The sequence below is a fragment of the Pristiophorus japonicus genome, chromosome 12, assembly GCF_044704955.1.
Source record: "Pristiophorus japonicus isolate sPriJap1 chromosome 12, sPriJap1.hap1, whole genome shotgun sequence".
Classification (NCBI taxonomy): domain Eukaryota; kingdom Metazoa; phylum Chordata; class Chondrichthyes; family Pristiophoridae; genus Pristiophorus; species Pristiophorus japonicus.
The window spans coordinates 177758087-177785944 of NC_091988.1; the positions used below are offsets into that span (position 1 = coordinate 177758087).

Consider the following 27858-nt stretch of genomic DNA (forward strand, 5'->3'; position numbering starts at 1 on the left):
CCAAATTCACAATGCAATGGTAGAAACTACTTGCGCTAATTCCACACTGTAAACTATGGTATCATCATAATAGAAAATTGAGCATGTATGTCGTGAAATTTCTGTGTTATTTTCTTACTAAGAATCACATCACTTGACACTGCTGGTCAAAGAAAGAAAGTATATAAAGTATTTCATGTACTCAGGACATCCCAAAGCACTTTACAGCTAGTATCATTTATATTAAAATTCATAAGCAACTTGATAGACTCCCACTTTCATTTTCCTTTTTGTCCAACTTTATCAGTGAATTTCCTATATTTAGTGTTTCCTTGACTTCAAGCCCTTATAAAATCTACAGCTGTGGGCTCAGTGGGTAGTACTCTCGCCTCTGAGTCAGAAGGTTGTGGGTTCAAGTCCAATCCAGGGACTTGAGCACAAAAAAATCTAGGCTGACGCCCTAGTGCAGTGCTGAGGGAGCGCTACACTGTCGGAGTTGCCATCTTTCGGATGAGACGTTAAACCGAGGCCTCGTCTGCTCTCTGGACGTAAAAGATCCCATGGCACTATTTTGAAGAAGAGCAGGGGAGTTATCCTTCGTGTCCTGGTCAATATTTATCCCTCAATCAAAATAACAAAAAAACAGATTATCTGGTCATTATCACATTGCTGTTTGTGGGAGCTTGCTGTGCGCAAATTAGCTGCTGTGTTTCCTACATTACAACAGTGACTACACTCCAAAAGTACTTCATTGTGTGTAAAGCGCTTTGAGACGTCCAGTGGTCGTGAAAGGCGCTATATAAATCCAAGTCTTTGCAACATGTAAAGAGCGGTGGGTAATATTTTAATAAAAGTGCAAGCACGTTTTTTGGGTCACTCATCTGAGTTGTGGGTGTAATGACTCAAGAGTCTTGTTTCTATAAACGGCCTCAGGTGTAAACCTGATGCAACTTTATTTGCGCCCAAAGTATCCGCGTGATATAGTACTCGCACTTATATACCAGTGACCGCGCACATGAGCGTACAGCCCGATGACAGTGGCGCCCCATGATGTCTGGTGACCCCAAGCATCAATACATAACAGTGGGGTTCTGAATTCTTAAGTTTTCTACAGGATCTATTTGTATTTTTTTTAAGTGAACTATCTTGAGTGTCATCAGTAGTAGATCTGAGAGTCATGAGGTAAACAGGAATTAAACCATGCATCAGGTCTAGTTCCCTTGAGGGAGGTTTTCAGTCAGTCTTTGTAAAGATATATACTACAAAGATATATTGACCAGTTTTTCAGCCTAGAAATGTCTGTCTCTATATCTCTAAGTTACATTATTGAATATTATTTGCCAGGCGTGGCCCCTCTTGCTGTCTGTTGCCCCTCTTCTATTATATTGCAGTACCCTGGATACAGTAGCAAGCGGAGAGAATTTGGTAAGAGGAAGAAGCAAGCTGAGAAACTGGGGAAAGGTTGAATTGGCCGTTGTCATTTGAAATTGTTCAAATATTTTAACTTTTATAAAGCACCTTTAACATAGTAAAACGTCCCAAGGTGCTTACAACGCATATGATAAATACGTGACTAACACCACAATCAGGAAAAAACCTTGTTCGCCTCTAAAGAGGTGGTACTGCTAACGGTGATGAGCAATAGGGTTCATTCAGTCTTGGTGACATGAGCAGGCCTAGACCTTTAGCACATTCCTCAGGACACTTATTTTCCACCTAAAACAGAAGGACCGTCTGAGCTACCTCATATTACAGACTCCCCAGCACGACTGGACAATATATTCAGAAATGTGATCAGATAAAGTAACCATTGCAGATATGGGTGTATATTTGCTGGGAATTTTTTTTTAATGTGTGCTTATCATAAACTATGTGCTTTGATAACTACTTTCTTCATAAGAAACATTATCTGGTGTAAAGAACATCCCACGGACTTTACAAAAGCTTTGCCACCAACTTGCCGCTGGACTCTGTGCGCATATCTTGGTCTTGGGTGTCCGTCTCATTTTCATATTTGCACTCTCGTTTCCTGCAGCTGGTGTCTCCGATTGTCTTGTTTTTCTCTTAATGCTCTATAAATAGCATTGCTACTACACACTAACATAATTGGAATGAACCCACACACTTTTTTATATTTTAATTTTGAAAAACCTTTCTTAAAATAAAATCAATATTAACCATTGCTATCCTGCAATAGCTGTAATTTTTTTTTGTACTTGTAAAGTATAATTTACAAATCTAAAAGCAAAGAACAGTTTTGACTTTTGGGAAATGCAGATGGGTTTTGCATTGAACACTAGCTTAATTGGTGTTTGTCTTTTCATAGTTAACTAATTAAGTGGTGGTTAAGTCCTGAAGTCCTGGGTATCCTCTACAATGAGTTCCATCTTCAGTACCACATTCTTGATGCATTGTTTTGAACAATAGATATTTATAAAGTAGAAAAACGTCCTAAGGTTTCACCGAGGTGTAATCAGATAAAAGTGGACCTCGAGCCAAAACAGGTGGTAATAGGATATGGGATTTAAGGACGGCCTTGAAGGAAAAAGGGAGATGGAAAGGCGGTAGAGAATTCCAGTGTTGTCCAGTACATTAGCCACTAGCCACGTGGTCACTTGTAATTGTATGATGTTTACTGCTAACGTTAGTGCCATCAGCAGGCCGAGACTATTAGAGGGAGCAGCACGTGCTGCTGCAGGAGGGTGATGGCTGATTGCGGTGCGGGTAGTTTCAGCAGGAGCGGCGAGGTCATGGCGAAGGAGCGGCAAGAGTTCATAAAGGGATGTGATCGGGGCCCAGGGGCAGCACGGGCTAGCTCATGCTGCAATATGTGTGTGCACTAGGTCCATGCAGCAGAGGTGGTCTCCAGGCATCTTGGTTAACCCTTGCCACTGGACCAAGACCTAGCTCTGTCAAGCCTGTGTGGTGGCTGGGGTGCAACGGCCATCACATACTTTTTTAAAAAATCCACGCACAGGTGCCTTCCACCCTTCAGCATGTAGATCGGAATCCGGAATATCATTGAAACACCTGTGAACTCATCTGTTTTCTGTGTGGAAGCAAGCCATCCTCGTTTCGAGGGACTACCGAAGATGACGAGAGAATTCCAGAGGGTGGAGCTTAAACAGCTGAAGGTACAGTCTCCAATGGTGAGTGTAGGGCGATGCATACTAGGCCAGAGTCAGAGGATTATAAAGTTTGGGGATGGTTGTAGGGCTGGAGGGGTTAACAAAGATCGGGAAGGGTGAGCCCATGAAGGGATTTAAATGCAAGAGTGTGAATTTTAAATGTGAGGCATGTTTACCAAAAAGAACTCCAGTTGCTGGGCTGAGTGGATCAATTTTAGGAGTGCATTCTTGTATTTAGGTCATTGATCATGAACTGCATCTAAAAATGTGTTTTACCTTGCAAGAATACTGTAAACTCAAACCCCTGTATATTTCAAACTTAATGTGAGCGATAATGTGGTGGGCCAGCCAGGGGCGGACTGGCACCCCGAAAGGCCGAGGATTCTTTGGGATTCGTGAGGGAAGAAGGGGGTTGCTGAGTGCTACCTAACCATTCATGGTGCACTTGAAAAACTCCCAATATCCCACAGGGCCTGTCTTCCCCTGTGGACAGCCAATGAAAATGAAGAAGGAACAACGCTCCTAATCAGCGGGGCAAGCTCACATGTTAACTGAGCAAAAATAATTGTTGGGTTATTATTGAGAGGAACTGGGATTACGACCCAAGCACTAGAAACCCTATTGCATGAGTCAAGGAGAAGACCGATAAACTTCGTGGGACTAATGGAAAACAAGGCGATTTTATGCATCATGCAACAGACTATTTTTGAGATACTGGGGCGAGGAAACAATGTGCTCTTGATTGGTTGAGACATTTGAAATATTGGTTCAGGTTTGCTGTTGCTGGTTGCAGTTTATCTCAACAATGTTGCTAAAAGAGGGCATTGTTATCAGGAATTTGTGTACGTAATCAAATTTAAATGACCATTTTTCCACAGAAAGGAATTACCAGAAAGTTGGATTTAAAAGTTTTTTTTTCAAACAGTGTATTCATGCAAGTTTTTTATAACAAAAGGCAGACGTGGAAGGTGAGTAAAATGCCAATGAGCTAACCTGTGAGGTTGTTTATCCAAAGACTATAAGCAATTTATTAGCCTGAGTCCGCAATCGATAAATACCTCGTATTCATTGAATTGGCAGCTCTCTGGTCCTGAGCAGTCAGCAGGGATTATCTGATATAGGCCCTCTTTTCAGATTGTGGACACAAAGATAAAAAGCTAGAGACACAGGTAGTCAGTTAGGTTTGTAAACAGTGGCGAGGGTAAGCTTTTGCCAAGTTCAGAAGGAGAATACAGGAGCATAGTTGGGAGCTATTTGTTTAAATTGAGCAAGGTGCTGTGATGTGGGAACTCATTGCAATTATTTTTATATAATTACATGAAAACAAGTTATACTGATTAAATTAAGTGAGATCATAAAATAAGAATTAGGAGCTGGAGTAGGCCAATACGGCCCTTCGAGCCTGCTCCGCCATTCAGTAAGATCATGGTTGATTATCGACCTCAACTCCACTTTTCCGCCCGATCCCCATATCCTTGATTCACATTAAGAATCCAAAAGTCTATCTATCTAAGCCTTGAATATACTCAGAGACTCAGCATCCACAGCCCTCTGGGGTAGAGAGTTCCAAAGATTCATAACCCTCTGAGAGAAGAAATTCCTCCTCATCTATGTCTTAAATGGTCAAACTGTTAGCCTGAGACTATGGGGTCAAGTTTTGGCCTGAGTTGCTCCTATTTTTTTGGAGCAACTAGTTTAGAATGGAGTATCTTAGAAATTGCAATTCTCGGCATTTAGTTTGCTCCAGTTCTAGTGAGTTAGAACAGTTTCATTTTAGAACAGATTTTTTTTCCAAAAGGGGGCGTGTCCGGCCACCTACGCCTGTTGTGCAAGTTTAGGCAGCAAAAACTTACTCCAAACTAACTTAGAATGGAGTAAGTGTAGATTTTTGTACGCTCAGAAAAACCTTGCCTACACTTGGAAATCAGGCGTAGGGAACGAGAGATGGGGGGGTGTTTACAAACATTAAACATTTACTTTTACAAATAAAGAGCCATCATCAATAATAAATGATAAATGAACAAATAAATAAATAAATAAATAAACCAATAAATCAATCAAAATAAATTGAAAAAAAAATTAAAAATCACTCAATAAATAAAAAATTATTTCTACTCACCTGCAGCACCAGGGAGAAGAAGATGGGGGGGTGGGGGAAAGAGAGAGAGAGAGAGAGGAAGATGATGGGGGGGCGGGGGAAAGAGAGGGGAAGATGATGGGGGGGAGAGAGGGGAAGATGATGGGGGGCGGGGGAGAAGAGAAGATGATGGGGGGAGAGAGAGGGGAAGAGAAGATGGGGAGAGAGAGGGGACGATGATGGGGGGGGAGAGAGAAAGGAAGATGATGGGGGGGGGCGGGGTAGAAGAGAAGATGATGGGGGGGGAGAGAAGAGGTAGAAGAGAAGATGATGGGGGCGGGGGAGAAGAGAAGATGATGATTGTGGGGGGGGAGAGAGATGATGGGGGGGGGGGAGAAAATGGGGCACGGTGGGGGAGGAGAAGGGGAGAAGGAGGTCGGGGGCGGGGAAGAGAAGAAGGTTGGGGGGGAGGAGAACGAAGATGATGGGGGTGGGGGGGAAAGAAGATGATGGGGGTGGGGGGGAAAGAAGATGATGGGGGTGAGGGGGAAAGAAGATGATGGGGGTGGGGGGGAGAGAAGATGATGGGGGTGGGGGGGGGGGAGAGAAGAGAAGATGATGGGGGTGGGGGGGAGAGAAGAGAAGATGATGGGGGTGGGGGGGAGAGAAGAGAAGATGATGGGGGTGGGGGGGAGAGAAGAGAAGATGATGGGGGTGGGGGGGAGAGAAGAGAAGATGATGGGGGTGGGGGGGGAGAGAAGAGAAGATGATGGGGGTGGGGGGGAAAGAAGAGAAGATGATGGGGGTGGGGGGGGAAAGAAGATGATGGGGGTGGTTGGGGGGGGAAGAAGATGATGGGGGTGGTGGGGGGGGGGAAGAAGATGATGGGGGTGGTGGGGGGAGGGGAAAGAGAAGAGAAGATGATGGGGGCGGAGAGAAGAGAAGAAGATGGCGGTGGGGGGGAAGAGAAGAGAAGAAGATGGGGGTGGGGGGAAGAGAAGAGAAGATGATGGGGTGGGGGGAGAAGAGAAAGAAGAATGGGGGGGGGCGGGAAGAGAAAAGACGACCAAGAAGAAGCCGGGCCTCGCCGAGGACTTCGGGCAGGGCCCGCAAGCAGCCGATGCTGGGCTGTTGCCGCCGCCGACTCTTTGGGCAGGGTCCACCGCAGCGAGATGCGGGCGGGCAGGCCCCACTGATGATGACGACGACGACGCCGCCGGCTGCCAGGGGTTCTTCGGGCGGGGCCCGCCCCCAGCGAGAGTCCGGGCGGGTGAGCCCTGCCGCCAAGGTAAGATGCGCAGGCCACTTGGCCCAGGATAGGGTCATCGCCCCGGAAACAGGACGCAGGCAGCTACTGCGCACGCATGCAGCCTCCACTTCGCACGCGTGCAGCTGCCGGCACTGTTTTCGGCGCAGGGCTGTAGATCCGCCCCCAGCAGCTCCTGCTGCGCAGCACCGAGGTGGAATTGGGCCTACAGCTATCGGAGAATCGCGTGGTAAGTATTCGGTGCAATTATTGTTCTATAAATTAGGCGGGCCTCTCCGATGTGTGCTGTTCTAGCGGGCGGCCGAAATTGACCCCAATGCGTCCCCTAGTTCTAAACTCTCCAGCCAGGGGAAACAACCTCTCGGCATCTGCCCTCTCAGCATCTACCTTATCAGTCCGCCTCAGAATCTTGTATGTTTTAGTGAGATCCCCTCTCATTCTCCTAAATTCCAGCGAGTATAGGCAATCTCTGCTCGGAGGACAACCGTATCCAGGGATCAATCTAGTGAACCTTTGTTGCACCGCCTCCATAGCATGTATGTTCTTCTCAGATAAGGAGACCAAAATTGTGCACAGTACTCCAGCTGTGGCCTCGCCAAAGCCCTGTACAATTGTAGTAAGACTTCCTTACTCTTGTCCTCCAACCTCCTTGCAATAAAGGCCATGTGGAAATTTATTTTTATCTAAGCTGATACCATATGGCATTTGTGTGCCCTTTGCAATATATATATAACAAAATGGAGTCCTGGTCCTTCCAGAACTTTCTGTATAAAAGCAGTCAGCTTGCATAAACAGCTAAACCTGCTTTGAGATGGCTGATGGCCATCAGACAGCTAGGAGACAAGTCATGCTGAGACAAGTACCTCCCCCTCCCCCATGGTGCTCTCCTATTGTCTAAACGACACAAGTTCCATGCCACCCCACCCTTTTCAAAGTACTCAAACCACCAGCCATTATCTCTTGTAGAGACCTCATCCATTTGAAGCAAACAGATAATTGACTATGAACTGACCAATCCTGACACAATGCAAGACAGGTAATAGCTCATTACCACACTCTCATGGAGTAATGGCCGGCTGGCCAACTAATAACCCTGACAAAAGGAAATATCTGGAAACCATGTCAGGACAAGGATGTAGTAATTAACTCTTTATCTGTATTCACTTACTGTGAGACAGAGCCAATACACAGGGAGAGGCCATAACTTGGGCTTTACTGTATAAATATCTTGTGAAACTACCATTGCGGAGGTGTTCACTTAGCCATTGACTGAGTGTGACCTGCCCCTTGCTAGCAAATAAATTAAAGAAACTTCTGCCGGAGCTGAAAGTGTCGGAGTCATTCTTTTCGGAGGTTGAGATTTCGACAGCCAACATGTCATTTGCCTTCCTAATTGCTTGTTGTACCTGCATGCTAGCTTTCTGTGTTTCTTGCACGAGGACACCCAAATCTCTCTGAACATCAATATTTAATAGTTTCTCACTATTTGAAAAATATTCTGTTTTTCTAGTCTTCCTACCAAAGTGAATAAGGTCACATTTCCTCACATTATACTCCATCTGCCACATGATTGCCCACTCATTTAACCTGTCTATATCCCTTTTGTAAGCTCCTTGTGTCCTCCTCGCAGCTTACTTCCCCACCTAGCTTGTATCATCAGCAAACTTAGACAAATTGCACTCGGTTCCTTTATCTAATCTAGAATGTAAATAGCTGAGGCCCAAGCAGTGATCCTTGCGGCACCCCACTAGTTACAACCTGCCAACCGGAAATGACCCTATTCTCTGATTTCTGTCTGTTAACCAATCCTCTGTCCAAGCTAATATATTGCCCCCAGTCCCAAGAGCCCTTATCTTGCATAGCAACCTTTATGTGGCATCTTATCGAATGCCTTTTAGAAATCAATATAACTGTTGCGGTGTATATTCACTTGCTGTGAAATAAAGTGGCGTAATGATTCATATTTTACCATGTCTTTTTCTCAATCTACCTTTCACATGTGAAAAACATAAATATGTGGTTCAGATCACAGTGGCATTATGCTACATATAAGTAGATATTGGGTAGTGAAGGGTCTACTCCAGCCTGTAAGGGAGTGATTAATGCCATTGAACCCAAGGAGGTAGCCATAGCAGATCTGAATTTGCAATGCAGTTTAAGGCCTAATAATGTTATACTTGTGTCCTGTAGTTCTGCTATCACAATCAAAAGTTTAGTCATTTGCTTACAGTACAATATGTTCTCTTCACCATTTTAAAGTACTGAATTCTCAACCATTTTCAGGTTTTTTTTCCACAGTAAGAATGAATTCAGCTTGGTGAGTCTCCATTATGCATTCTACATGTTTTTTCTTTGAACGGTGTTTCCATTATATCCTTTTGAAGGTGGTGTGGCCACTGTTTGAAGCAGATTGAAATCTGTCTCAAACCCTAACCAGACGTTCTCGAGATGTAATTATTACTTGATTAGCCCTGTTTACCCAATTCTTCGGCATGATTCCAAAGTAAAAGGCTGAGATTAGGAAATGAGGTAATGATATTTTGACTGTTGGGACAATGTAGAGTGGGATCTGCATTTAACTGGGGCTATGAGTTGCTTAATGCTAGCACTGGAAGTAAAGTTGAATAGGCTGCTCCAACTAAAAAAAATCTCTTCAAAAGACTTGAGATATCCATACTTCATAAAAGTGGACTGTTTTTGTTGACGCCAACCATATCTCTCGCTCTCGCGCTCGCTTGCTCTCTTTCTCTCATCGTGTTCTCTTTATGAAAGGTGCTATATAAATCCAAGTCTTTCTTTTCTATTTTTATCTCCCTCCCTCCATGACCTCAGGTTGTCCCACACCGCTCTACAGTCAATGACATAGTTTTGAAGTTAGTCACTGTTGTAATGTAGGAAAACTGATTATATATTTGAATATTTGTGAAACTATTTTGAAAGCTTAAAATACTTCAGCTATCTTGAATACTTAAAATACTATATGGCTCCAGCAGTAGCCAGAAGCCAAGTTCTGTGTATAAAAAAGAAAGACCTTTTCAGTAACTACAGCTGCAGCTACATGTAGTCTGAATTGCTTTGCTGTTGAAAATCCCCTCTTGCCATTTCTACAACATTTGTATGCTTATCAGCTGAATTTCTTTGAGTGCCATCCAAATTGGCGACTGTAGCTCTCAAAACATTTAAGATCTCCATAAAGACAATAATGTGATCAGGCAGAAGGTTTCAGTGCAAAATGGCTAGCTTTGTCTAATGAATGTACAATCAATGTATTATGTCAGTGCACAATAACAATCAATGTAGTATGTAAATGCACAATAAAGTTGTGCTTACATTGAAACATTTAGAACATAGAACTTAATAGTACAAAGGGCACAATACAGATACTTACACTTATGTTGGTGATAGAGTTGTCGAAACAAATCCCATCTCCCTGCTTTCTCTCCCCCCTCCCCTCCCCCCCCATATTCTTTAATATTTTTTTTCAAATGCCTATTCAAGCTCCTTTTTAAATAAACTAGTCTCTGCCTCAATATCAATTTCCAGTAAAGCATTCCATCGTTGCCAGCAGCAGCAACTGCCCCATTCCAGTTTACCCACTCCCGGGCATTCCGGGAGGATTGATAAGCAACCCTACCCCTTTCCCCAACCTAATGAAACATTCATGGATTATTTCTTCTTCTTTTTCAGTGCATTTCTAAAACACTCATGCCAGAACAGAATGCATGTGCAGGCAATTAACATAGCACGTGAATTATCCTTTACTGCTATGTTTTAATGACTAATTTTTGTCATGCATCATCATCATAGGCAGTCCCTTGGAATTGAGGAAGACTTGCTTCCACTTTTGGACTGTTCAGCCACCTAAGGATTCATTCTAATATGAGAGCCACAGGTGGGACAGATAGTCATTGAGGGTAAGGGAGGGTGGGACTGGTTTGCCGCATTTTCTTTCCACTGCCTGCACTTGTTTTCTGCATGCACTCGGCGAAGAGACTCGAGGCGCTCAGCGCCCTCCCGGATGCACTTTCTTTACTTAGGCGGTCTTTGGCCAGGGACTCCTAGGTGTTGGTGTTGCACTTTATCAGGGGGGCTTTGAGGATGTCCTTGTAACGTTTCCTCTGTCCACCTTTGGCTCGTTTGCTTTGGGAGTCTCGTGTCTGGCATGCGGACAATGTGGCCTGCTCAGCGGAGCTGATCAAGTGTGGTCAGTGCTTCAATGCTGGGGATGTTGGCCTGGTCGAGGACGCTAATGTTAGTGTGTCTGTCCTCCCAGGGGATTTTTAGGATCTTGCGAAGGCATTGTTGGTGATATTTCTCCAGCGATTTGAAGTGTCTACTGTACATGGTCCATGTCTCTGAGCTATACAGGAGGGCGGGTATTACTACAGCCCTGTAGACCATGGGCTTGGTGGTAGATTTGAGGGCCTGGTCTTCGAACACTCCTTTCTTCAGGCGGCTGAAGGCTGCGCTGGCGCACTGGAGGTGGTGTTGAATCTCCTCATCAATTTCTGCTTTTGTTGATAAGAGGCTCCCGAGGTATAGGAAATGGTCCACGTTGTCCAGGGCCACGCCGTGGATCTTGATGATTGGGGGGCAGTGCTGTGTGGCGGGGACAGACTGGTGGAGGACCTTTGTCTTACGGATGTTTAGCATAAGGCCCATGCTTTCGTACACCTCAGTAACTACATCGACTATGTCCTGGATTTAAGCCTCTGTATGTGCGCAGTCGCAGGCATTGTCCGCGTACTGCAGCTCGACAACAGAGGTTGGGGTGGTCTAGGACCTGGCCTGGAGACGGCGAAGGTTGAACAGCTTCCCACTGGTTCTGTAGTTTAGTTCCACTCCAGCGGGGAGCTTGTTGACTGTGAGGTGGAGCATGGCAGCAAGGAAGATTGAGAAGAGGGTTGGGGCGATGACGCAGCCCTGTTTGACTCCGGTCCGGACGTGGATTGGGTTTGTAATGGATCCGTTGGTAAGGATCACGGCCTGCATGTCATCGTGAAGCAGGCGGAAGATGTTGACGAACTTTTGGGGGCATCCGAAACGGAAGAGGACGCTCCATAGACCCTTGCGGCTGACCGTGTCAAAGGCCTTTGTAAGATCGAAGAAGGCCATGTATAAGGGCTGGCGCTGCTCCCTACATTTTTCCTGCAGCTGTCTCCCTGCAAAGATCATGTCTGTTGTGCCCCGTTGGGGACGAAATCCGCACTGTGACTCCGGGAGGAGCTCCTCAGCCACGGGGAGAAGACGGTTGAGGAGGACTCTGGCGACAACTTTCTCAATGGCTGATGGCAGGGAGATTCCTCTGTAGTTGCTGCAGTCGGACTTGTCCCCTTTTTTTAAAGATGGTCACGATCACTGCATCTCTGAGATCTCCCGGCATGCTCTCCTCCTTCCAGATGAGCGAGATGAGGTCATGTATCCGCGCCAACAGCGCCTCTCCGCCATACCTTAGCGCATCAACAGGGATTCCATCCGCTCCCGTAGCCTTGTTGTTCTTGAGCTGTCTTATGGCTTTTCCTACCTCATGCAGCGTTGGGGCTTCACCGTCATGCATATTCTTATGGATGCAGGTTAGGGTTGACAAACGATCTTGCCTCACTGCACTGCAAAACAGACTAATAGTTGTTGTACAGTAATGGTGACAAACAGTTACACTGCAGATGGCTTGTGTTTTATGACTTCAATTTTATTGACTTCAATTTCATTGCTTCTGGAACTTCAACTATCCTATTTTGGAGAGGGCTGTATACACGTCTGCACACGTACATGCAGTGCTCTCTCCCAACAATTAGAAATGTAAATGTTTAGAGCATCGGGAGGGGTGAAACCTTCCTGTCAAAATTTAAATTAACATCCGGTAGCTTTAAAAAGGGCTATTGTGCCAAATTGTTGTCATTGCTTAATTCAAAGTATGGGATAATTTGATTCTTTTTTTTTAATATAAACTTTAAATTATCAGGAATAGGCAGTCGATGCATGAGGTTCCAATAAAAGTATAGCTGTCTGGGAGAGAAGATTTAAATTTACAAAATGTCTGTTTTTCTCCAAAAAAAATTGCAATATAATACCATAATATTTTGATGAGTCTTGCAACTGAAGAACCTACATGTTTATATTTTTGACGAATGCACATAAAGTCCAGGGTACACCACAAAACGCATTTAAAGGTCATTTTGGAGTGCTGGGTCATTGCAATATCTGTATAGATTGCTTGGATTTGAGTAAACTAGCAAGAAATATAAAAACAGATAGTAAGAATTTCTACAGGTATATAAAGGAAGAGAGTAGCTAAAGTAAATGTTGGTCCCTTAGAGGATGAGACTGGGGAATTAATGGGGAACAGGGAAATGGCAGAGACTTTGAACAAATATTTTGTATCGGTCTTCACTATAGAAGACACTAAAAATATCCCAATAATGGATAACCAAGGGGCTATAGGGAGGGAGGAACTTAAAACTATCACTAAAGAAAAAGTACTCGGTAGAGTAATGGGACTAAAGGTGGACAAGTCCTCTGGACCTGATGGCTTGCATCCTAGGGTCTTAAAAGAAGTGGCTGCAGAGATAGTGGATGCATTGGCTGTAATTTACCAAAATTCCCTGTATTCTGGAGAGGTCCCAGCGGATTGGAAAACCGTAAATGTAACGCCCCTATTTAAAAAAGGAGGCAGACAGAAAGCAGGAAACTATAGACCAGTTAGCCTAACATCTGTTGTTGGTAAAATGCTGGAGTTCATTATTAAGGAAGCAGTCGGAGGACATTTGGAAAAGCATAATGCAGTCAAGCAGTCAGCATGGTTTTATGAAAGGGAAATCATGTTTGACAAATTTGCTGGAGTTCTTTGAGGATGTAACAAGCAGGGTGGATAAGAGGAACCAGTGGATGTGATGTATTTGGATTTCCAGAAGGCATTCGATAAGGTGCCACATAAAAGGTTACTGCACAAGATAAAAGTTCACGGGGTTGGGGGTAATATATTAGCATGGATAGAGGATTGGCTAACTAACAGAAAACAGAGTGTCGGGATAAACAGGTCATTTTCCGGTTGGCAAACGGTACCTCGTGGGGTGCAGCAGGGATCGGTGCTGGGACCTCAACTATTTACAATCTATATTAATGACTTGGATGAAGGGTCCGAGTGTAATGTAGCCAAGTTTGCTGATGATACAAAGATGGGTGGGAAAGCAAGTTGTGAGCAGAACACAAACAATCTTCAAAGGGATATAGACAGACTATGAGTAGGAAAACATTTGGCAGATGGAGTATAATGTGGGAAAGTGTGAGGTTATCCACTTTGGCAGGAAAAATAAAAAAGCAAATTATTATTTAAATGGAGCTAAATTACAAAATGTTTCAGTACAGAGGGACCTGGGGGTCCTTGTGCATGAAACACAAAAAGTTAGTATGCAGGTACAGCAAGTAATCAGGAAGGCAAATGGAATGTTGGCCTTTATTGCAAAGGGGATGGAATATAAAAGCAGAGAAGTCCTGCTACAACTGTACAGCGCATTGGTGAGGCCACACCCTAGTGTGGGAAAGGGTTTACTCATTCTTCCAGCCTGCTGAGACACCAGCGAGTTCACAAATGATTGCAGGGTTTGGTGTTATTGCTGCTCTCATTCACATCCTACTGAATCATGTTCATTCTGTTAGTTAGCGTTTGTTTCTGCTGATAACCTTTCAAGTAGGCTGGAGTTTAATATTTTGATATTTCAAATAACAGTGTTGATATTTGATGTCTCCAAGATAAGAGGAGACTAATTGATGTCCTTACTTAAGGAGGGATATACTTGCATTGAAGGCAGTTCAGAGAAGGTTCACTAGGTTTATTCCTGAGATGAAGGGGTTGACTTATGAAGAAAGGTTGAGTAGGTTGGGCCAATACTCATTGGCGTTTAGAAGAATGAGAGGTGATCTTATTGAAACATGTAAGATACTGAGGGGACTCGACAAGGTAGATGCAGAGAGGATGTTTCCCTTCGTGGGGGAATCTAGAACTAGGGGGCATAGTTTCAGAATAAGTGGTCGCCCATTTAAAACTGAGATGAGGAGGAATTTCTTCTCTAAGGGTTATAAATCTGTGGCATTCTCTGCCCCACAGAGCTGTGGAGACTGGGTCATTGAATATATTTAAGGTGGGGATAAACAGATTTTTGAGCGGTAAGGGAGTGAAGGGTTATCTGGTGCAGGCAGGGAAGTGGAGCTGAGTCCAAGATCAGATTAGCCATGATCTTATTGAATAGCGGAGCAAGCTCGAGGAGCCAAATGGCCTACTCCTGCTCCTATTATGTTCTTATTTCTTATCATACTATAAACTGTGTTAGTTTGGTTTGGATATTTGTCGAGTGCTGGGAGGCACAAGGTGCTCTTTTTCCAAAACACACATTCTCCCCATCTGAATCTTCTGCAGCTGATAGGATAGTTAGCTTATAGAATCATAGAATAGTTGCAGCACAGAACGAGGCCATTCAGCCCTTTGAGCCTGTGCCGGCTCGCTGCAAGAGCACTTCAGCTAGTCCCAGTGCCCCACCCTTTTTCCGTAGCCCTGCAATTCTTTTTCTTTCAGGTACTTATCTAATTCCCTTTTCAAAGACACGATTTGACTCTGCCTCCACCACCCTTTCAGGCAGAGTATTCTACATCATAACCACTCGCTGTGTTTTCCTCATGTCGCCTTTGGACCTTCTGTCAATCAACTTAAAATCTGTGTCCTCTGTCTATGGGAACATTTTCTCTCTATCTACTCTGTCCAGAACCCTCATGATTTTAAACACCTTTATCAAATCTTGTCAGAACTCTGCCAATATTTTGTTAGCTAGTCATTAATAGGCAAGTGACGATAGCTTGGTAACTATTATCACTCCATGCCCAACCTTTCCAACTACAGTAAAGGCACAACCAAAATCCATTCGAGTAGGTAGTGAACCTACTCTGTACAACATTAGTGATCAAGTGTACCTCACTTTATTTTTTCTTTTAATTCTGTTGAACAATAAATGCTGCTTTTCCTAGTCATGTAAATTACCGATATTTCTTAGTCTTAATTCACATGTGGCGTATGGTGTTAATTTGGTGTTTCAAAGTTTATAGAAAGATATCTTTCTATTATTTCATTGCAGGGAGGGGAATGAACCTGGGGATTGTATGCAAGTAACTTACAAAGGACTCTTGCAGCAGGTTTGCAAATTTGCCAATGTTCTACGAGCTCAGGGTAAGCACCTCAACTATTCAACTTCACTGTTTTATAAAAGGAAGCTATTGAAGATGGAAACCTAATGCAAGATCTTTAATACTTTTGTCTCCTGTTTAAGTTGCATGCAAGTTGGTTACTTTTGGCACATAGAACGGGGCCTAAATAAGGGGGAAATCCTTTAAATGACTTGTATAAATTGTACTTACCAAGGTTTATGTACCTGAATTTTTTTTCGGGGTTGTTGTGGCTGGAAAAGGCACGGATTTGCATAGCCCTTTTTTCTAGTGTTGCCCTCAATACGGATTTAAATTAATGTTGTATTTTATTGACTTGTATGCGACTTATTTTGAGTTAAGTGCAAGCCAAAACTGTTATTAACTACGTAAAACATTTAGCAGCCCTGTTATACGTAACATCTTGCAGTGCAACAGAATGTAGGGTTATTGGGGCCAAGTTTCGGCCTGAGTTGTTCCTGTTTTTTTGGAGCAACTGGTTTAGAATGGAGTATCTTAGAAATTGCAATTCTCGGCATTTAGTTGGCTCCAGTTCTAGTCAGTTAGAACAGTTTCAGTTTGGAACAGATTTTTTTTTCAAAAAGGGGCGTGTCCGGCCACCTACGCCGTTTTGAAAGTTTAGGCAGTGAAAACATACTCCAAACTAACTTAGAATGGAGTAAGTGTAGATTTTTGTACGCTCAGAAAAACCTTGTCTACACTTAGAAATCAGGCGTAGGTTACAAATCAGGTGTAGGAAATGGGGGGGTGGGGGGAGGTGGTTTAAAGGGAAGTTTACAAACATTAAACACGTCAGTTTTACAAATAAAGAGCCATCATCAATAATAAATGAGATATACATCAATAAATCAACCAATGAATAAATCAAAAAAAATTAATAAGAAATATTTTTTTTTTAAATCAATAAATAAAACATTTTATACTTACCGACTGCAGCACCAGGAGCCCTCCAACAGCATGCTGGCTCGCCCCCCTCCCCCCGCAGTGTGTCTCTTTCTCTCTGTGTATCTGTGTTTCTGACCGGGAGAGAGTGGGGGGGGAGGGGGGGGGGGAGAAGGGAGGGGGAGGAGAAGGGAGGGGGAGGAGGGGGAGGAGAAGGGAGGGGGAGGAGAGGAGTGGGGAAGGGGGGGACTGGGGTAGGAGGGGGGGGGAAGGGGGGACTGGGGTAGGAGGGGGAGCGAGGCTGAATGGGCCGGGCTGGGCCCAAGACTTCGGACGGGCCCCGTCCCCAACACCGGATTTACAGGTAGGTGGCGGCGAGTCGGGAGGTCGGGTCGGGTGGGGGGGGGGGGGGGCGGAGGGAGGTCAGATCGGGTCCAGTCTGGGAGCGGAGGGTGAGCGCGGGTCGGGGTCAGGGGTCGGGAGCGCGGGTCGGGTCCGGAGTGGGTGGGGGAGGGGAGATCGGGTCCGAAGCGGGGGTGGGGGGGGGGGGGGGAAGCGCAGATCGGGTCGGGGTCGGGAGCGGGGGGGGGGGGAGAGAGCGCAGGTCGGGTGGGGTGGGGGGAGCGGGAGTCGAGGTCGGGTCGGGTCCGGTTGGGAGGAAGCAGGAGCTGGGCGTGGGAGGCAGCCTTATCCACGCAGCCCCAGTGAGGTCATTCGGCCAGGGCTCGGGGCTGCGTGCTTCGGGCCCCTCCCACACAGTTTTGGGCGCCTGGAGCTACTGCACATGCGTGCCCATTGTAGCGCGCATGTGTAGAGGACCCGGCACTGTTTTCAGCGCAGGGACCTAGCTCCGCCCCCCCACAGCTCATGCTGCGCCGCGCACAGCTCCAGAGGACCTGCAGGGAGCCGGAGAATAGTTAATTTTGTTTTAGGCGCACTTTGTGGCGCGAAAAATGGGAGTCCAGGACGGGGCTGCGCCGTTCTAGGCGCGGCCCGAAACTTGGGCCCATTGTTCTGGCTGATGGAATTATCAATCTTGATAATTCCTCAATTGCTTGCACCTCTATAACTTTGTTTAAAATGTTAGCAGAAATTCAGGGAAAAATAATTAATGGTTCTGGTATAGATGTATGTACATATTGGAAGTAAAACTTTGCAGGCAAGGTGCTGTTTGTTATCTAATCCTTTAGAAGAAAGCTGGAGAATTTTAATTTTAATTTACCCAAAAAATGCTTGTGATTTTTTTTCAATTAACACTAATCTTCAAGGCAGTTATTTTGAAACTTGTTCTTTGATATGTGACTGGGCGAGTGAGGTTTCTTCAGCGCAGTCAAGACCACCTACGGCCCAAGCACCCAAGGACCATCCCACTGCTGGCCAAGAATGGAGAGGCACTCATTAAGGACAGCGAGGCAGTCGGGGCCTGCTGGAAGGAGCACTTTGAAGATCTCCTTAACCGAGACTGCCTTCGACGCTATGTCCTCTACTCTATCCCGCAGCATGCTACCCGCCACCATCTCAGCAAAACCCCAGCCCTGCAAGAGATAGAAAAGGCCATCCGTCAGCTCACGAACAACAAGGCATCAGGAGCAGATGGAATCCCCGTCAAGGCACTAAAGTATGGTGGAGAAGCACAATTGGCATGAATGTAAGACCTCAGCGCGCTCAACTGGAAGGAGAGCATGCCAGGAGATCTCAGAGATGCCTTAATCGTGACCATCTTCAAAAAAGGGGACAAGTCTGACTGCGGTAACTACAGAGGAATTTCCCTGCTGTCGGCCACTGGGAAAGTCATTGCAAGAATCCTCCTCGATCGTCTTCTCCCTGTGGCTGAAGAGCTCCTCCCAGAGTCGCAATGCGGATTCCGTCCACTAAGGGATCTTCATGGCGCGACAACTGCAAGAGAAATGCAGGGAACAGCATCAACCCTTGTACATGTCCTTCTTTGACCTCTCAAAGTCTTTTGACACTGTCAACCGTGAGGGACTATGGAGCGTCCTCCTTCGTTTTGGCTGCCCCTAAAAGTTTGTCACCATCCTCCGTCTGCTCCACGATGACATGCAAGCCGTGATCTTGACCAATGGATCCACCACAGACCCAATCTACGTCCGGACCGGGGTCAAGCAGTGCTGAGTCATGGCGCCAACGCTCTTCTCGATCTTCCTTGCTGCAGTGATTCATCTTTCTCTCAACAAGCTCCCCGCTGGAGTGGAACTAAACTATAGAACCAATGGGAACCTGTTCAACCATTGCCACCTCCAGGCTAGATCCAAAGTTGTCCCATCCTCTGTCATCGAATTACAGTACACGGGCAACGGTTGTGTCTGCACACACTCAGAGGCCGAACTCCAAGCCATCGTCGACACCTTCACCGAGGTGTACAAAAGCATGGGCCTTGCACTAAACAACTGTAAGACAAAGGTCCTCCACCAACCTGACCCCACTGCATTGCCCCCCCCCCCCCCACCCCAGGTCATCAAAATCCACGGCGCGGCCTTGGACAACGTGGACCATTTTCCATACCTCGGGAGCCTACTATCAGCAAGGGCAGACATCAATGGCGAGGTCCAACACTGCCTCCAGTGTGCCAGCGCAGCCTTCGTTCGCCTGAGGAAGAGTGTGTTTGAAGACCAGGACCTCAAATCCGGCACCAAGCTTATGGTCTACAGGGCTGTAATGATACCCTTCTATATGGCTCAGAGATGTTGACCATATACAGCAGACATCTCAAAGCACTGGAGAAATACCACCAACACTGCCTCTGCAAGATCCTGCAAATCCATTGGGAGGATAGACGCACCAACGGCAGTGTTCTCGCTCAGGCCAACATCCCCAGCATCGAAGCACTGACCACGCTCAAACAACTCAGTTGGGTGGGTCACATCGTCCGCATGCCTGACACGAGACTCCTTAAGCAAGCGCTCTATTCGGAACTCCGACGCAGCAAGCAAGCCCCAGGTGGGCAGAGGAAATGTTTTAAGGACACCCTCAAAGCCTCGTTGATAAAGTGCAACATCCCCACCGGCACCTAGGAATCCCTGACCAAATACCGCCCAAAATGGAGGAGGAGCATCCAGGAGGGCGCTGAGCACCTCGAGTCTCATCACCAAGAGCATGCAGAAATCAAGCCCAGACAGCGGAAGGAGCGTGCAGCAAACCAGGCTCCCCACCCACCCTTTCCTTTAACCACTGTCCCACCTGTGACAGAGACTGTAATTCCCGCATTGGCTTGTACAGCCACTTGAGAATTCACTTTGATTGGAAGCAAGTCTTCTTCGATTTTGAGACTGCCTATGATGATGATGATGAACTATGGACCTGAATTATCGAATCTAGAGAAATTAGTGGAACCTGGGTCAGCTTCAGTAGCTTAATTTTCCTCACGTATCTGGCTCGATAAGTTCTCTAAGCTGTTTCCTTCCAATTATATTCATCATATATTCTGTTATATCTTTTCAAATATTTTTTTGTAAACAAAGTGATGCCTATACATACCCTCCCATTGTTTCATGACTTTTCCAAACACAAATAGTTGTCTTTGAATGTTTAAGGGCCCATGGAATTGTGTTGCAAAATACCTAATCAAAGAAAAACTTGGATTTTTATAGCACCTTTCAGGGCGTCCTAAAACACAGCCAATGAAGTACTTTAGGAGTTTAGTCACTGTTGTAATGTACGAAACAAGGCAACCAATTTGCGCACAGCAAGTTCCCACAGACAGCAATGCGATAATGACTAGATATTCTATTTTAGTGATGTTGATTGAGGGATAAATATTGGCCAGGACACAGTGGGAAAACTCCCTGCTCTTCTTCAAAATAGTGCCATGGGATCTTTTACATCCACCTGAGAGGGCAGGTGGGGCCTCAGTTTAACATCTCATCCAAAAGACAGCACCTCTGACAGTGCAGCACTCCCCCAGTACTGCACTGGAGTGTCAGCTTAGCCTTTTGTTTTCAAATCTCTGGGACTTGAACCATTTTTTCGCTTAAAAAAAAAAATGATACATGGGAAATATGCTGAGTTGAGAACAAGTTTATTTTCAGATGGCCAGCTATTGGAAGTAACGTAGGTATTGACTGGATATGAATCTAGTCGGCTGTGCTTCGATTTGTATCTTTGGTTGGGGAGGGAGAGGACAGGAATTAAGTATCAAGACTTTGGAACCGTTATTTCTTTTTTTTGTAAAGTGTCCTGCAGTAAAGACTTGGGCGTGATATCTTTCAGTATAAGTACTGATTTGAGTAGATAGATCGTGTCAGTGAAAATCAGCATGTAAACATAAGAACATAAGAATTAGGAGCAGAAGTAGGCCATTCGGCCCCTCGAGTCTGCTTTGCCATTCAGTAAGATCATGGCTGATCATCTGCCTCAGCTTCACTTTCCTGCACTATCCCCATATCCCTTGATTCCCTTAATCACATGTAGACATTCATTTGATTTTGTGTATAAACTATGCCAAGATACAACAAAGGAAAGAGTGGTAGAGTATGAATTTCAATTGCTGCACATTCTCTTGCACAGTTTGTAGTGTAGATGTTCATGGATTAACCAGAAACTCAAACTGTTATGTTTCCTGTCATGATATGTCACTATTTATGCCTTTTTATTTAAAATCCACAGGAGTGAAGAAGGGAGACAGAATTTCAATCTACATGCCAATGATGATAGAATTGGTTGTTGCCATGCTAGCTTGTGCCAGAATAGGGGTAATACATTCCATTGTGGTAAGAAAAATTATATGATTGCTAGCCTCCATAACAATGCTGACTGTGATTGCAGACAATTTGCAAATTTAAATGTTTGGATCTGTTCAGTTTTTCAATCATGTCTTTATTGATCAGACCAATTGGGCTCGAGTCACAAGGTCACTAACAGCCCTAGAAATCTCCTTCTCACCCAACAAAGGTACAATAAGTAGAACTCATTTGAAGGGTATACGGAATCTTCATTTCCATGAGTCTGGAAAATATAACGGCAGCAAAAATAGCCTGGAAGGCCTGAGGAGGACCCTGTCGGACGATTGGGACTCCATTTGCGAAGCAGTGCATATTGTCACCAATTTGTCATAAATTAATAGAAGGGCAAATTAAAATGAGTCTCGGGAGATGCTATATCCCATCCATCAATGCAGGTGGAACCTCCCAGTGTCGAAGCAGAGTGTTGGAGAAGATGTGGTGGGAGGCCACACCGCATTTACTGGCTGAGCCAAAAGAGCCAGCCCTCTTGGCAGAAGGTGCTGTGTAATATCCATACAATCACGAAGAATACCATTGAACCAGAATCAATACACTTCCTACTGCGGGTTCCTATTGTAATTTCTTTCTACTGCCCACCCTGCCCCACCCTCCCAGATGCTAACACTGTCAACATTTTGTGTTTTCTCCTAGTTACAGCCATTAGTGCATCTCACTGAGGTGATGGCAGGAGAAGCCCCCACCCCATCCCACTCCTCCCCTCCCCTACCCCAACCCCAACCCCAACCCCAACCAGGTAATGTTGATTGAGACACTATGAAAGTTTGCCCAGTCTGAGAAAATCATGTGCTTCCAGGGAAATTCTTCAAGATCTGCCCCTATTCCTTGTTCTCGCCCTCCACCCCCCCCCCCCCCCCCGGCCAGCTGTTGCATCAGGGGCATGCTTTATGCTGCCTATCCGGGTTAACGTTGAAGACCAAGTGATGCTACCAAAATAGCAGGCATCAACACCAGTGCCACTGTGACTATCGGGATGTCTACAAGCCGAAATACACAGAGAAGCTCACTCACCACCACAATGTACTATTTTTACAGTCCACGTAATTAGATCAGATGCTCCATATAAATCCGATGGATATCATTTACTGTGGTTGAATTGTCAAATAATTATAATTTTAATATTCAGTTTGCAGGATTTTCTTCAGAATCTCTGTGTGAACGCATTCTGGATTCTCACTGTTCTATCCTAATTACAGCAGGCAAGTAAACAGCCATTTCCCCAATGTTGTATTTTGCACAAACTCTGCCTATCGCCTGCCCACAGCAATGCATCCAGGCTTTCTGCTGTACCACTCGGGAAGCACTTTCAGCACTTCATTTGTTGGTGCAATATAGACACATCTTAAACTGCAGAGTAATAGTATTCCTGTTGATTTACATTAATTTCTATTTTTTTAATGTAGAATTGGTAAAAATCATTGATTTGTGCCATAAAAGTACATTTTTCTAAATAGCATCGTATCCATGGTTCCCCAGCAGTGATCTCCTGGCGCTAAATTCCCACTCCCAACCGCAGACCAGATAGTGAATCTGGCCGAGTGTCAGGCCGGACTCCAAGAAACTCTTTTTAAATGCGGCCCTGCCATTAAGATCAGCCTCCACACCTGCTGCACTGCCCATTACTGGGCTTGTGCACAACGTTCCCTCCCCTGATAAAAAAAAAAATAGAATCCATGAAATCTGCCAGTATCTGTAAAGAGAAAAAAGCAAGTTAATGTTTTGGTCATAGACCTTCATTGGAAGTGATTTATGCTGGCTAACTTTTAATTTGAGAAAGAGAAGAAAAGAGCAGCGTATAAATTGACAATTCACTGGCAACACATTGGTGTATGCAGTGGTTTACAATACCATATAATTGTAATTTTAGTTATTTTACACAAATGCATGTATATAATGGACATTACACAATTGTGCATTAATAGAGGCAGTCAAGCAATTTAGAAGCATGGAGGTTATTGTGTGAGAAATAATGACATTTAAGTTGAAGGCTAGGGTCGGGTAGCTGGTATTTGCTAGCTGGTCTTTGGATGGAAAGGAACTGTGCTGTGTGGAGTAATTGGTCTAACTGTGACGTCTTTCTCATGTAGGTCTTTAGAGCTGCTTGTGGTAGGGCATCTGGGAGTGTGCGATTGCAACAAATGGGGGAAGAGCATTGACCTTGTGTCTGGCATCTTCTGAGGGTAGCAGAATTCCCTTCTGGCTGATTTACGCTAGGTTAACAATCCAACGAAAACACTATTTAACATGTTTTTTCTTAGATGGATTTTTCAGAGGAGATAAATTTGTAAACCTGAAACAGATAGCGGATGAAGCTCTCCGGAAGTGCAGAGAGAGGTATGTATTGTGTAATTTTTCTTTTTGTTCTTTCCTCTTTCTTAATTTAGTTCAATCTTTTTTTTAAAAAGTTCTGAAAGTTGCTCCCATCTCTAAAGTAATGTCATTAACTTTTGAAGGAACTACACTGTTGGAAAGTGCATTGTTGCAAAGCACCTCGGATTGACAGAAGACACTCTTATAGATGAAGCTTCAACCTGCCCACAGTCACCAGCTGCAAAACGATCCTGCTACAACCTCCAGGTGAGGAATAGCAGAAATATTTTAACAGAAGCTGTAAAATAGGATAACATTCAGTGTGCTGAGAAGAATCTTTTCCCCTTTTTTTTTTACAACCCCTTTTGTAACTCTGATGATAATTCCGCCATTCACACCCCATCTAGACTCATCTTTTGTTGCTTAACTTGTCCCATTACCATCTCATTTTTGCCCATCATTCCTTTTTGTCTCTTAATTTCTCCTGCCTTCCACCCTATCACAGACCTTCCCTTTTGTTCTTTCCTCCCCTCCCTCTTTCACTGCCTCTGCACTTAAGAACCTGTTATATCTCCAACTTTTCCAATTCTGGTGAAGGATCACAGGCTCGAAACGTTGACTCTCTTTCTCTCCACGGATGCTGCTTGACCTGCTGAGATTTCAGGCATTTTCTGTTTTTATTTCAGATTCCAGCACCCGCAGCATTTTTCTTTAATTTTCTTTTTTGGAGTTGCTTGGCTCAGAAGTGGTATGTTTCGAATTTGCTTTGTTCTGCAAGTATCTCCTTGGATACAGGACTGTATTGCTCTTCCCTCAATCCACTCCTCGTTAGAACTGATTAGCATTGATTGTTTGACTTGTTGACAGCGGAGGTGATTCATTTTGATTTCTGAAAGTGTGAGCAGCAAACCGTGATTTTTTTTTTTTAAAGAGTTGTGTTCTTCCCAATTCTTTAAAAAAAAAACTGTATTTATATCACTAATATTAAAAATGCAAACTACTAGTCAACTTCCTGCTTAGAATTACTTTGGAAATTATGTGCAATAGTGTTGGATGGGAGGGGTCTATTTATAGTTACAGAAGTATAACCTTTTCAAACAGAAAACCTGTATTTGCCAAAATGTTGCATCTTTCATCTATGGATTTTCTACAGGATAAGGACAATGAGAAAGCAAAGAATGTTCATCATAAAATACAGGTATTTTAGTCTTAATGTAGCTGCCAACTTTGAAATCTGCACCTTGGCTTTGCTATGTGTTTCTCTCTTTCTCCCCGCCCCATCCAAGTTTATTAACATTTTTTATGGAATTGCCTGACAGCTGCTGTGTACTTATCTACTGAATGCCCTTGTACCGGAGATAGCCAGTGTTCTTTTGAGATTATCCTAACACAAACCTTTATGTATCCTGTTCTACACAGTCTGAGCAACATATTGATGCTATCAAAAGCTTTTGAAAATAAAATAAAAATACACCTAAATTAGGGCTGCAACAGAATACTAATTTTTGTGGATTCCATTTATGTTTTGTTCAAGATTCACTAAGCAAATCAAGATTGAACAACAATAGGCTACAAGCCTTCATGTCCTTCTTTCCCATCTTTATAAACCGGTGCTGCATCAACGGGTTAGTTGTCATTGTGAAACTGAGAAGTGGCCTATAACTTAACCATGCCTGATATAGTGGCCAGGAACAAGATAAGTGAAGAGTGTTGAATTATTTGTGTTATTGTACCAGGAGATTGTGATTAGGGTCCATACTGGTTCAGAGGTGAGTACCATGTAGTGAGTACCATGGCTGTGATCACTCTGACCTTCCACACTGAACTCCAGGGGACTGCTGACCCTCCCAATGCCTGCCCCCAACCAAGCAGCAGGCCACCTACCATCAAGGGCGCTACTGAGCGCCGAACCTGCAGCCAACATCTCGCTGTAGGCAACTAGGCTCATGCAGCAGTGCCTGGTCTCCAGTCGTCTTGGACTCCTTGCCACTGGATCAAGACCTTGCTCAACTAAGCCCGTGTGGTGGTCAATGTGCAATGACCACTCCACGTTAAAAGAACTCGCGCACAGGTATCTTTCACTCATTTAATATGAAGTTTGGGACCTGGAACGTCAGGACCCTGATGGACAACTCCAACAGCGACAGGCCGGAACGCAGCATCGCCATAGTTGCCCGGGAACTTAGACGCTTTGACATCGACATCACCGCCCTAGGTGAGACCCGGCGAGCAGGGGAAGGCCAGCTCAAGGAACATGATGGAGGTTATACCTTTTTCTGGAAAGGAAAACCAGAGGAAGAACGCCGCCTTCATGGAGTCAGTTTCGTCGTCAAAAATGAACTGGTCGGCCGCCTCAAAGACTCTCCCTACGGGATTAACGAACGTCTGATGACCCTTCGCCTTACCCTATCCCGGAACCAATGTGCCACAGTCATCAGTGCGTACGCCCCAACACTCGATGCAACAGATGAGGCTAAAGAGGGTTTTTATTCCAACCTCGAGACATCCCTGTCCTGTGTCCCCAAGGACGACAAATTGATCATCCTAGGAGACTGCAATGCCAGGGTCGGCAAAGACACAGCCCTCTGGGGAGGCATGATTGGCAGAGAGTGGGTAGGGAAATCCAACTTCAACGGCACCCTACTCTTGACAAAATGTCTAGAACACGAACTCCTCAACACCAACACCCTGTTCCGCCAGAGGGACAAATACAGGGCATCGTGGCAACACCCTTGCTCCAAACACTGGCACCTGCTGGACTATGTCATCGTCCGAGCCAAGGATCGCAAGGATGTGTGCATGACAGGAGCTGACGACTGCTGGACGGACCATCGCCGAATCCGATCCATCATCGATATTAACATAGCCCCAAAGCAGAGGGGAGAGCAGAAGCAGTGCTGCAAAAAAATTAATGCCAGGGCACTTAAAGACCCAGCTCAGAGAGCCCTATACAGCCAGCGCCTCACAGCCAATTTGGTATGCCTTGATGACCCTGAGATGCTCAATGCCCACAGTGCTTGGTCTGCTCGCCATAACCAGTTCCTGTGAAAAGACACTTGGTTACTCAACCAGGACTGGTTTGCTGAAAAGGATCAGGAGATCCAAGAACTAATAGATCATAAGCTCAGAGCATTTTTGAGCCTCAAGCAACAACTAAACTCGTGAGCTACAAAGCAACGTTACAGACAGCTCAAGGCTGAGGTCCAACAAAAAACCCGGGACCTAAAGAACAGGTGGTGATGGAGAAAGCACAGGAGATACAACAACTAGCCGACAGCCACGACATACGAGGATTCTTCACTGCAGTCAAGGCCACCTACGGTCCAAACTCCCAAGGCCCCACCCCACTCCTGGCAAAGAACGGGGAAACACTCATCAAAGACACCGAGGCTGTCAGGGCCCGCTGGAAGGAGCACTTTGAAAATCTCCTCAATCGAGACTCTGCCTTTGACTCGAGTGTTTTCAACTCCATCCCACAGCATGCAACCCGCCACCACCTCAGTGAAACTCCAACGCTGCACGAGGTCGGCACAGCTCAAGAATAACAAGGCTACGGGCGCAGATGGAATTCCTGCTGAGGCGCTAAAATATGGCGGTGAAGCGCTGTTGGCGCGATACATGACCTCATCTCTCTCATTTGGAGGGAAGAGAGCTAACCGGGTGATCTCAGAGATGCAGTGATCGTGTCCATTTTTAAAAAGGGGAACAAATCCGACTGCAGCAACTACAGGGGAATCTCCCTGCTATCAACCACTGGGAAGGTTGTCGCTAGAGTCCTCCTCAACCATCTTCTCCCTATGGCCGAGGAGCTCCTCCCTACGGGGAACAACGGACATGATCTTTGCAGCACGACAACTGCAGGAAAAATGCAGGGAGCAGCACCAGCCTTTATACATGGCCTTTTTCAATCTTACAAAGGTCTTTGACATTGTCGACCGTGAGGGCTTATGGAGCGTCCTCCTCCGTTTTGGGTGCCTCAAAGTCTTTCAGCATCCTTCGCCTGCTCCACGACGACATGCAGGCTGTCATCCTTACCAGCGGATCTGTTCGATCCATTCCACATCCGAACTGGGGTCAAACAGGACTGCTTCATCACTCCAACCCTCTTCTCAACCTTCCTGGCTGCCATGCTCCACCTCACTGTCAACAAACTCCCCGCTGGAGTGGGACTAAACTACAGAACCAATGGGAAGCTGTTTAACCGACACCGCCTCCAGACCAGGTCCAAGACCACCCAAACCTCTCATT

At 45.2% G+C, this 27858-nt stretch overlaps 1 protein-coding gene across 6 annotated transcripts in view; it reads left to right on the top strand.

Moving 5' to 3' along the window:
- The window catches only part of acss2 (acyl-CoA synthetase short chain family member 2), a 115639-nt gene that overhangs the window by 45732 nt on the left and 42049 nt on the right, over positions 1–27858 (top strand). For 2 of the 6 annotated variants that reach the window (XM_070896209.1, XM_070896210.1), the window contains 7 exons: positions 8735–8768; positions 15574–15665; positions 21167–21270; positions 22427–22499; positions 23559–23634; positions 23754–23877; positions 24764–24808. In XM_070896209.1, the coding sequence (XP_070752310.1) occupies positions 8735–8768; positions 15574–15665; positions 21167–21270; positions 22427–22499; positions 23559–23634; positions 23754–23877; positions 24764–24808 (548 nt within the window). The remainder of the gene's footprint in view (positions 1–8734; positions 8769–15573; positions 15666–21166; positions 21271–22426; positions 22500–23558; positions 23635–23753; positions 23878–24763; positions 24809–27858) is intronic. The other 4 variants (XM_070896211.1, XM_070896207.1, XM_070896212.1 and 1 more) reach the window with 3 other exon arrangements.